Genomic DNA, 12,109 nt, shown 5'->3' on the forward strand with positions numbered 1-12,109 from the left:
ACAGTTCCTTTTTGTGTCCAGTTGCTTTCACTTGATACTATTGTAGCCACAGCAAAATCACACATGCTAATTTTAGCATCAGCGATTTTGCTACTGTATCGATGCAGCTCATCGCGATTTCGCGATCTATGCGTTCGGATAGTAAAGGAATCACGCGTTTTAGCGTCTACTATTTACGTCTACGTTGAGCTTCCGAAAGCAACTCAATCACCGAGTTTGGCGTTTTTAAGTTTGCAGTGTGGGATGTGTGGTCACTGCGTTCAGCTTCTAAAAAGCGGCGAAATCTTAGCATGGGTAGCGCATTTTCTTACATAACTTTTCTATTCCTATCATTGGAAGTCCGAAAATATTTCTCATACAATCTGATACCATAATGATCATTTTTCATAAAAAATTTAAAACCTACATATTTAAAAACATAATCATTGATATTCATAATTATCAGAACTTGTGTTTCTTTAATGAAAAGACCGATAGTTAGCGAGATAAGCATTTATTATTCGGGTTCTTACACAGACACATCTTGTTCGTACATAGCCGGAAGAGGGTAGAGCGTTCTACCGGANCGAGACTTTGGCCTCGAGAATTCCCGAAACTCGAGAAAAAAAATAAGTCGAGAAATCAGAAACCCTAGGCGAGACCTTCCTCGAGTCGCTGCTCAACACGTGCCAGCAGTGGTACCACGACCGCGACAAGGTGAGCGGGATATGCTGAGACATAGGTACAAAAAATGAAGACCGGCGAGACCTTCCTGATTGTAATTTTGGACTCGTAGGACATACTTATTTGTAGGTTTTAGAGCGGAGCGCTATCACAATCGGTGATAATTTCATCATATCGATAATTTCATACTATATGACAGCGAACTTTAAAGATAGCGAACTTTACATTAAAAACCGCAGTTATAACATAAATGGGTAGTCGATCCGTTATGACATTTATGGATTAAAATAATGATTCAGTGAATGATGATATTTATGATATTATTTACAACGTTCTCTTGATATTCAGTAAAGAAGAGGCACTTTACTGCGATCTAACGCAGACTTTTTGAAAGAACTTGAAATGATGTTGTACTGTTTTAAATTGTTTCATTTGCACCCATAAACAATCACAGACACATCATTATTCATATTCAATCAAGAAAGAAAAGAAACATTTATTGCGATGCCTATTACGCAACACATATTCATATTCGAGCACACTATAAAATAACGCAAAACTGCCAAAAATTACGCTTCACACTTATCTTTCCCGCCAATCAATCCAAAAATAAGTTTCAGAAGTAAGGATTTTATTTTCAAAGCTTGTGAACTTGACGAACTAGTTCATCATTAGCTCTTCGAATTTTATATGCCAAAGACAATTGACTTGTAAATCTATAGAGCGGCCATATCTACAAAATAAGCGTAAGTGCACATAAAGGCTAGCTGGCAGCTTATTAACATAAGTTATAGCTGTTATCAATAAATAATAATATTAAGCTAACCTTACTTTGGAGATGTTTATTACCATACAAGATACCATAATAAGAAGAAGTACCATGCAGGATGATTTCGAGTCCTGAGGACTTAGTGGGAGTTTACATCAAACGTCGTCACTAGCGAGCGCGTTAAAATAAAATAATATGAAGATTTTAGTTCTTAAAAGTTTCCGCTAGGGGCGCTGTACAAATCGTCATACATTTAATGTCACTATTTAAGCAGTTCGACATCGAAATTGACGTAAAAACACACTAAGCCTACTAATTCCAATCATTTTTTTCTGACTCAGTAAACGATTGCCATGTTACTTACCTGTATTTATTTCAATAAGAAGATTTCACCAGATGGCAATACGTAGACGCGAGGTCCAAATGCTGCGTGATTGATGGATTTTGACATATCTGTCAATGTCATGTCAAAAATAACCAATCATGCAGCATTTGGACCTCGCGTTTACGTATTGCCATCTGGCGGATTTTTCAATCGCGAAAACCCTCTTTGTTAGTTGTCCTAATATCGTGATTCTTAGGAAAAAGTAAGTTTCATGCTTTTTTCTTACTTCACGACCTTGCCTTGCCACATTATCCATTGTGTTTTAACCCTGTCCGTTCCCCAGTTGCTGGGCGCGATGGTGGGCGGCGGGCGGCCGCGGCTGATGGCGTTCCTGTCGTTCCTGCTGGAGATGTACTGCCAGCTGCGGCGCCGCGCCATCCAGCGGCGCGGCGCCAGCGCGCAGCCCGGCCAGGTGTTGCTCACGCTCATCTGCAAGTGCTGCGAGGACTGCATCCGCCAGCCCGTGCCCTCTGCTAGCGATGTGAGTTTGTTTTAATACTTAATAGTGCGGTTATAATAATATTATGTGTTTCATCCTTTGTTGCAACTTTTAAAGCAAATAAATATATTCTATTCTATTCTAACACCTCTTCTTCGTATGAAAGATTGGGGCTCTTTTTTTAATTTTGCGACAAGAGCCCCAAAATTAAAAAAAAAATAAACTGAAAACGAGCACTCTTATTGGCATGATATTGCAAGTGTCAACATAATCTTATGCGTACCAAATAAAACAAACATCGTCGATCGCATAGAATGATAGTTATGCGGTTATCACACTGCGCTGCGCTCGACAGATTTAATCATTGTATGCAAGTACCTCAGTTTGTATAGAAAACACGCGCGGCACTTCACACTGACAACGCGTCCGCGCGTGTGATTTTTTATATGGAAATCACGCGCTCGCGGCGGAGCGCGGCGCAGTGTGATAACCGTCTTATGTCCTTCCATCATCAAAACCGCGTGTAGTCTATACACTCAGTTATGATGATGGAAATAAGTCGCGATCGCGATCGGTGTTGAGCTTGGGCTAGAGTGAACGCATTCGATCTACTCTAGGCAGCAAATGGCACGGAATCTAGATAATAATGTCTTTTGTATCCCTTTCAGACGGAGAACCTGTTCTTCGTGCTCACGTACATCGGGCGCGACCTGGAGTCGCAGCTGCCGGGCGACCTGGAGCGCCTGCTGACGGGCGTGCGCGACGCCTTCCTCAACACGGCCGCCGCGCCCTCCATCCGCCGCACGCTGCTCCAGCTGATCGAGCTTCACGCCTCGCGCTGGCAGCTGCCCGGCTGCGCTGTGCTCTACTACTACCCCTCCTCCAAGTGTGAGTGTGTTGTGTGCTACAGTTGGTGTAACCCACCCGTTTCAGAGACCCGTGGAGCGGAAGGGAGTCTGATTTCCCTAATAGTTACATTATTTTCGTGAACGGTTTTAACACTGCATTTGGTTACCGTGTTTCGGATGTTAGATCTCGGCGATAAGCTTAAGTCCGGCTATTTGTGGACGGCTCTGTGTTTCGTCTCGATGGGTCTCTTGCACGCAAAGAATGTCACAGTTGGTTTTCAGGCAAAGGTTAGACAGAACCTCTGATTTGTCCTGCGAGAACCCTTCAATATTAATCGAGACTACACATAGGTAGGAGTTTTGGGCTGATACTGTGTAGGTTTGTTGTCGACACGAAAAGAAGAAGACTGCATTTGGTGCTGGCTGATGTAATATTGACCTTCCTGTCACTTGCTTATGCAAACTTGCAGCTCCTACCGCTTTAGCGCTCACCGGTTAACGTCAGTAGCAAGTGACAGGAGGGTCAATTTGCGAGATCGCATATGCACTCACCAAGATCCCGCCACTGTAGAGTTAGGTCCGGTCACTCGCAAATGGCACCAAACCAACACTATTCACGGCTATTTTATTGTACGAAGAATTTTTTTCTTTTGCAGAGGTCACCTTACCTCCATCGAATGGACAATGAATGATCTGCACACGTGTCTCCGTGCTAACGGTAATAGCAGTCTGACGTTTATTCTGCGGACACGAAGCAATTGTGGAACTGCATTATGTGTGTTGTGCGTGTAACTTCAGCACTCCTGAAATGTTTAACATAACATCCAAATAAACCGTCCGTATGTATATTTACATTTCAAGCAATAAGTTTCTAGTAAATAGTTATTAATTTTTTGGGGCACTTTTAGGGCCTGTTCATTCAATAGTTTAAAAAGTTTTATATTCACACAATACTAAAAATATATTTAAACAATAGTTATATAAACCTCTACTTGATAGTATGCGCTATCAAAGTCTCAAGTTACGTTGCCAGCCCGACGGAGAGAGATCTCGTGGTGAATAAATTATAGTATTTAATCCAGCTAAACAAAGGTTACAAGCATTTCTGATCGAGTGTTTGAGTATCTGTACTTCAATAATGTAGATTAGTTTATGTACAGGAGGTCATTAGTGGTGTCGTCCCTTGTGCGTATTTAGGCAAGCTGCCATAAGCTCATTTAATTGTGCCTTTGATGATTTTAAGTAATAATTTACAGCCTCGGCACTTTCAAGTTTGTATAAGTTTACGTAGATTTGTTAGTCTAGTTAACTAACATTTGACAAAAAATATAAAAAAATACGTTACGCTAAATAATTCTTGAAAGTGTGAGAATGTAAGTTTCATGTTGAAATAAGGTATTAGAAATTTAGCTTAAGGTGGATCTATTGTAGACGAGGGATATTATGCCTTTAAAAGTATTAAACAAGTACGTGTATCATAAGTAGTTTGGACAAATGAACGATGTACACTACTGTACGACCTTCGCATAGTATTTCGTGCATTGTAAGCCTTTGTCGATTATGTTTAACTGTAGTTATTTGCCATCTTGATAGGTAGCGCTGAATAACGCTTGTCATATCGTTTGCCTAGGGTATCAATATTTTAATGTTTAGCTTTGTTTCATAGTTTAACACTAAGCACAATAATAATGTTATATTACTGCACTCTGGATTTTAGTTTTTGTGTAAACACCATTCAGTTTTAAGGAAATTAATGTATTGCAGTACATAATAAAAGTAATAATTTATCATTTTAATTTCAATTATGATGCTTATTTTCTTTATCAAAGGTTTGACTGAAATTTTAGCAAAACAGAACCGTATCAATGTTAATGCTTGTGATATTATGGTAAATTTAAGTTATTTAGTTTCTGATATCTTTTCTGTCCTAACCAAAGACTGTTCTGATGTGGAGATTTAATTTTATTATTAACAGAGAAAATTTCATTTTGTTGAAGCTGGACCAAATTTTCTGTTGTGCATTAAGTTTCAAATTATTTTCATATTATGGTTGGAATTTGAAACTCAATTCATCTGTGAACATAATGTTCGATTAGTTATAGACTGTTGTGTGATCATTGTATCAATACCTAACGTATCTTTTAACCCTTATTCAAATAAAGGTAGATATATTACCACTTCGTTTACTTTTAAAAAAGGATCCTAATTTTCGATATGGTGATACTTAAAGATATCGTGGTCACTTATTTATATTTTTAAATATATTTTTTTACTTATCTATGCCATCTTACAACTTTTCAACGTTATTTGTCACTGTCAGGTAATGTCAAAGTCAACCAAACGGTTTTGGTGTGAAAAATTTCAAGTTTTTAGCGCGCGTTTTTGGTATTTTTGAAACTTTGTTCAACGAAAATTCTAATAAGTGTTTTTTCGATTCAAAATCCTAAACTATAACATTTATTGTATAGTCTCACTTATAGGCAGCGTCTGCAATTGATTTATTCATATAGTTTAGACATTTTAAAGAAGTGGTAAATAGTTTACCACTGTCCGATCCCGTCTTGACAAAAGTTTGATGATATATAAAAATAACTGTTGTTTTTTGTATGTGCACAAATAAAACTAAATAAATATTTGGAGAAATTTTAAGTTATTTTGATAACTGTTTACCTAACGTTTTGACATTACGTATTAGTGAATTTATTGTTACTTTCAGACTCAAGGTAAGCATAATAATTGTAAGCATAATGACAAATATTAATAAATATTACTTTTATAAAAACAATATTATTTCATTCCCAAAATATTTAATAAAATATAGGTAGAACCAAGAGGAAGTCACTAGTCAAGAACCAAAAATAAACCAAAACGGACAATGGTAACTATTTTACCACCAACATTGAATAATTTGTAGTCATGAATGGATAATGGTAAATTATTTACCACCCAAAAAACTACCCCTTCCCCTATTTTTTAATAAATTTTGATCAAAAATATGAAATAAGTGACCCACAATTACCCAAAATCCACTTCAACTTTGTAAAAAAAATGCATACCAGCTCGCATTTGAATAAGGGTTAAATAGTTAATTACATATTATTGAAAAAAAAAAGACCATAAACTTTTTGTTATTACTACTTATTGCATTCGTAGCGGTTAAGGTAATGGTATCTTTCTATAAAAAAATAAATAAAAACACAAAAAAATGGTGCTAACAACATTGGTGTATTGTATATTATTTTAATCGGATACGGGCAATAACATTGGTCTCGTTACCGCTGTAATTTTGTACCTACGTAAACCAATAAAATTATATCTACAAAAAATAATGTTTCTTTTTTTTATTGAGATACTAGCTGACCCGGCGAATTTTGTTCCGCCTTAATGGCAATAAATAAGCAGACTTTTTTTTTAATTTCGAACGGGATAAAAAGTATCCTGTGTCCTTCTCCTGGCTCTAAACTACCTCCCTGACAATTTTCAGCTAAATCGGTTCAGCCGTTCTTGAGTTATAAGTGGAGTAACTAACACGACTTTCTTTTATATATACAGGGTGGAAACGATAAGTGATCTCACTCGATTATTTCTAAACTAAACAAGATATATAAAAACTGGTTACAGATCCTGAAAGTCCTTCACGAGCTCTATCCAACGGTATCAATAATAAGTTACAAAACAAACTGGATCTATCCGAAAATTCAATGTTTCCAGCTTCCATACATTTAGTAAAACCACATAATATTAAAAACTATACAAGATATCCAAAAACTGGTTACTGATCCTGAAAATGCTTCACGAGCTCTATCCAACGGTACCAATAATAAGTTACAAAACAAACTGGATCTATCCGAAAATTCAATGTTTCCAGCTTCCATACATTTAGTACTGCCACAGTCATAGCACTCATGTCTTGATAATATTATAGCAAGTAAAGCCTAAAACCACAGCCTAAATGTTTTCCATGAATAATTTTAAATAAGAATGGAATTTACGAGTTCATTTTAAGTGTTCATTATTTAATAAAAAAAATTAACACTTCTAATATTGTGTGGCTGGCATACATTTAGTATGGAGGTTGAAAACATTGAATTTTCAGATAGATCCAGTTAATTCTGTAACTTAATATTGGTACCGTTTAAAAGAGCTCGTGAAACACTTTCAGGATCAGTAACCAATTTTTGGATATCTTGTATAGTTTAGAAATAATCGAGTGAGATCACTTATCGTTTCCACCCTGTATAGATTTATCCATTATTAATTTCACAAACAAATTCAGATTGAGCACTTCGATTTTTAATGAAAAAAGTTAAAGCTCTTGGTAGGTACACTTAAAACCATAAAACAAAAATACACTGTGATATGAGATCACACATATCACATCACCTATTAAGTGGCAAATTTTCCTATGGTTGCCAATAGATGGCGTTGCGTATCATTTAAATCGCGGTGACATTATATGTTGAAAAAAGGGTATACAATTTTACTTAGAAGGAATCTTCAATGACCCTGGCTGAAAAATTAAAAACTACTAGATTTTCAAAAATTGGATCTGTCAACACTCAACAGCACTGAACCTGAACCCAGAGCCCCGATTACGGTAACTTTTAACGTTTCCAATCCAGACGCGCTTCTGATTCTGCGATACGATTGGTCAAAACAGCTGATGTACGCTGTTGAACGACCAATCGTATCGCAGAATCGAGAAGCGTGTCTGGATTGTAGACGTTAAAAATTACCGTAATCGGGGCTTAGGGGTGATTCCAGTAATTCACTGTGTGTCCTCCGAATGAGTGCCGTGACGTCACCGATCAAATTGCGTGAAATATGTATTTGTTATCGCAACTTTGGGGCCCTGTAACTACATTATTTATAGGGATATTTTCATGATTCTTTCACAAGGGAATTAATTATTGGTTTTACATATATTTTCGAGTTTTGTTAATAGAAAAAATCTGAAATTTCTCTATTAGGCACTCAGTCCAGCCAGACGCATGGCTTATAAATCTCAAGATTTACCCCGTAAATACAGCAACACAACACTTTCAACCGGCTGTACGTCATGTGTAATAAAATTGTTAAATAAGTAGGCAACTTCATTATTTAAATGCGTAAGTTTATTAATATTATAAATTAATAACTTGACACTGCTTAATAATTGTGCAAACTGAATCATTACAACCATAAACGTTAGTGAGTATTTACTTACGTGGAAACTCGTAAAATGGTGAACGTCAGAATGGCGGGTGTATGATCACAGAAATGAATAAAATAAATATGATTAATTAATACCTGAGGTGTACCTTGGTGTACCTTTAGTTATTTATTTTGTACTTCCCTAAGACGGGAACAATTACGATTACAAAATGAGCCGCCAACCTGATATCAGGTTGGCGGGTGTATACTGAAATTGGACGAAACAGGTAAGTTATGGTATTCTAATATTTATCATTATTTAGTACCTGAAATCTACCTCACAAATATATTAATACGAACCAAATGCGACGAATAATTAACGAGAAAATCGATACGAAAAATTTGATATCCACCATTTTCTTGATGGCCACCATTTTTTATAAGAAGTTAGAAAGTTGATACCAACACAGATAATACATTACCGTAGTATTTTTAAAGTCTGTTTTTTATGACACGCACACTTGTGAATTTGTCAATACCATTAATTTGCTAAAATCAAAAAGTATTGATAGCAGCGCCCTCCTGTAATTATGCATAGAGGAATTAACGTGTAAATATCTTAAATAAGGTTGTACAACGTGCAAATTAATGGTATTGGCAAATTCACAAGTGTGCGTGTCATAAAAAACAGACTTTAAAAGGGTATGATTTAAGCTGTCACCAATTAAAGTCGTTTTCTGTTTCCATAATAATACAGTTTGTCCCCAAAATAATAGATCCAATCAAAAACAATACTTGTCAAAAAGACCAAGTCTCGCAACTCAGTTGTTCTACGGTAAAAAGTTGTGAGATCCATGTAATACCAAGTCCAGGCCAGGAAATCTTTAATGTTTTACATAAATATATTGACTTGGCCATCGCATGAAAACACGTGTAAATTAAATTATTTAGTGCGATGGCCAAGTCAATAATTTATGTAAAACGTTAAAGATTTCCTGGCCTGGACTTGGTATTACATGGATCTCACAACTTTTTACCGTAGAACAACTGAGTTGCGAGACTTGGTCTTTTTGACAAGTATTGTTTTTGATTGGATCTATTATTTTGGGGACAAACTGTATTATTATGGAAACAGAAAACGACTTTAATTGGTGACAGCTTAAATCATACCCTTTTAAAGTCTGTTTTTTATGACACGCACACTTGTGAATTTGCCAATACCATTAATTTGCACGTTGTACAACCTTATTTAAGATATTTACACGTTAATTCCTCTATGCATAATTACAGGAGGGCGCTGCTATCAATACTTTTTGATTTTAGCAAATTAATGGTATTGACAAATTCACAAGTGTGCGTGTCATAAAAAACAGACTTTAAAAATACTACGGTAATGTATTATCTGTGTTGGTATCAACTTTCTAACTTCTTATAAAAAATGGTGGCCATCAAGAAAATGGTGGATATCAAATTTTTCGTATCGATTTTCTCGTTAATTATTCGTCGCATTTGGTTCGTATTAATATATTTGTGAGGTAGATTTCAGGTACTAAATAATGATAAATATTAGAATACCATAACTTACCTGTTTCGTCCAATTTCAGTATACACCCGCCAACCTGATATCAGGTTGGCGGCTCATTTTGTAATCGTAATTGTTCCCGTCTTAGGGAAGTACAAAATAAATAACTAAAGGTACACCAAGGTACACCTCAGGTATTAATTAATCATATTTATTTTATTCATTTCTGTGATCATACACCCGCCATTCTGACGTTCACGTAAAATGCATCTCTTTTTCACTTCATACGCGCATGCATGTTTGTGGTATGAAGTGTTCTATCCATTTATTACATTGTCTCTGGTATCTGTCTTAATTTAGTTCGTATAGTTCCAAAATACTGGACTGTCCTGTCGATGACATTGACAGTGGGGCGCCACCGTCAATACCGGATCGCTGGTTCAGATTTTTGCCATGTTGGAAACCATATAGTTGAACGATGGTAGCGCCCCCCTGTCATTGAGTTTGGTGGGACAGTTCAGCGTGGGTCATCTATAGCTCGTCACTAGCTAGCTGTCAAAGCTTTTCAAACGTCAACTTCAGACCATCCACTTGCTGTTCACTTCACTTCATTCATCATTCGTGTTTCGTCGTTGGTTTTGCTATTGTGTTGCGCTCGCCATTTGTTGTTGAACTCGTGTGGAGCGTCTCCGCCGCGAACTGTGATGTGATCCGTTGAAAATAATTAGTTTCAGTGTATGCGTGCTGTTATCTGTGATAAAATGACCTGAATATAATGTGGTTGCATTAGTGGTGCCAGTTAATTAGTGTAAAATGGGTTTGATCACGTCAAGGGAACCAACAATGTTGGACGGACCGGTCGCGTCGACCAAGAGTAACCATGTCCGCCAGCCTTCAACCAGGAATCGGACGAAGCCTCCAATGCCGGATCGAGATGAGCTGGAGAGCCGATTCATCAAAGTCCTGGTGAGTAAAAAATGTGGAATTTGCCGGCCCCTTTGTTTACAAACACGCTAATTTTGTTCGATACTTGGGCGGTAAATAATTGCGTTACGATCTTGCTGTGGCCCGTAATACCTAGTGAATGGGCGTTTATCCCTCTGTTAAAGTAACGGCATTGTAAATGCCTTTAGATTAACACAAATATCGACACTTCTTGCTATTTTTAAGTCACAGTTCCTGTTTATGAGGTGCTGGTTCATACATTCTGCTAGGTGACTATTTTATTATTATTTTTATTTCGTATTCTCTTCGCACAGGGCTGACCCTATGAAATCTTTTGATTAGGTTTATATAATTTTGTCCATGGAAATCATTAAATATATACCTACATCTATATATCTAATATACATATATAAAAGAAAGTCGTGTTAGTTACTCCACTTATAACTCAAGAACGGCTGAACCGATTTAGCTGAAAATTGTCAGGGAGGTAGTTTAGAGCCAGGAGAAGGACATAGGATACTTTTTATCCCGTTCGAAATAAAAAAAAAGTCTGCTTATTTATTGCCATTAAGGCGGAACAAAGTTCGCCGGGTCAGCTAGTAACTCAATAAAAATACATTAAAAACTTAAATTATTGCTTCAAATAACATCCACACAGATTCCTTAACAAGGAAAAAATGGCATGGACAATCGAGCAATAGAATTAACCTAAGGCTAAACCACAAACCTTTTATTTTTTGTGTTAAAATTGAAATAATTAAATTTTTGTTACTGACCATGAAAGTTTGAAATTTATTTGGCCAATAAAATGTTTTTGTGTCATTTACAAACTAATAAACGTAACTTCCCTTCCATTACAACACGCCTTCCTCCTATTATCATAATTCAGAGTAAACATGTGCAACGCCTGATAATTCTGACAAAACGTTACATTTCCTTCCTCTGTATCTATTTGATAAGGCTGATTTTGTTAACAATCAAACAGCTGTACTAACAAACTTCTCTCTGTTCAAGATAATAATTTGATTTAATTTTTTAATTTGCGTTTCTGAGTAATGGAGTTAGTTATCAAGCACATTGTTTTCAAATAAGTGACTTGTATGATTCAAATTGCTTTTCAAAGCCCGATTGGCTAGCATCAGTCTTAGCATCAGTGTTAATGTCTAGGCAATGTGAACGCACAAACTAATGGAATGCATTTTTTAGCTGTGAAGATTAATTCAAAACAATATTAGCAATTCTCACTCTTTTATTATTCTCCTGTTAGGTACATAGATACTTAAACACTTCTAAACATCAATTTAGGTTGTAAAATGTAAAATTTTTAAATTCAGTATTATTGATATTCCAGTAAATTGCTTCCTTTAGCCTACAAGAGACTTGTGCTTGTGTTTACAAGTATATA

At 36.3% G+C, this 12,109-nt stretch overlaps 2 protein-coding genes across 7 annotated transcripts in view; both read left to right on the plus strand.

Annotated features, from left to right (window-relative positions):
* Positions 1–617: 617 nt before the first annotated feature.
* LOC114360074 (CBP80/20-dependent translation initiation factor-like) lies at positions 618–5,065 on the plus strand. The gene is made up of 4 exons (XM_028314631.1): positions 618–696; positions 2,101–2,298; positions 2,925–3,144; positions 3,761–5,065. Coding segments are annotated over exons 2-4 (408 nt in total). The 5' UTR covers positions 618–696; positions 2,101–2,112; the 3' UTR covers positions 3,763–5,065.
* A 5,290-nt stretch (positions 5,066–10,355) lies between these two features.
* Positions 10,356–12,109, plus strand: part of Frl (formin-like protein) — a 90,671-nt gene continuing 88,917 nt past the window's right edge. For all 6 annotated transcript variants that reach the window (XM_028314641.1, XM_028314636.1, XM_028314638.1 and 3 more), the window contains exon 1: positions 10,356–10,725. In XM_028314641.1, coding sequence (XP_028170442.1) covers positions 10,573–10,725 — 153 coding nt within the window. In that variant the 5' untranslated portion in view covers positions 10,356–10,572. The remainder of the gene's footprint in view (positions 10,726–12,109) is intronic.

The sequence above is a fragment of the Ostrinia furnacalis genome, unplaced genomic scaffold (assembly GCF_004193835.3).
Source record: "Ostrinia furnacalis isolate ACB-3 unplaced genomic scaffold, ASM419383v2 OfSCF4876, whole genome shotgun sequence".
Taxonomy (NCBI): Eukaryota; Metazoa; Arthropoda; class Insecta; order Lepidoptera; family Crambidae; genus Ostrinia; species Ostrinia furnacalis.

Bases quoted from the DNA above. Each gene is read 5' to 3' on its own strand.
- LOC114360074 (XM_028314631.1), top strand. From the start codon at position 2,113: ATGGTGGGCGGCGGGCGGCCGCGGCTGATGGCGTTCCTGTCGTTCCTG. The intron at 2,299-2,924 runs GTGAGTTTGTTT...TATCCCTTTCAG, and splicing joins CCGTGCCCTCTGCTAGCGAT to ACGGAGAACCTGTTCTTCGT.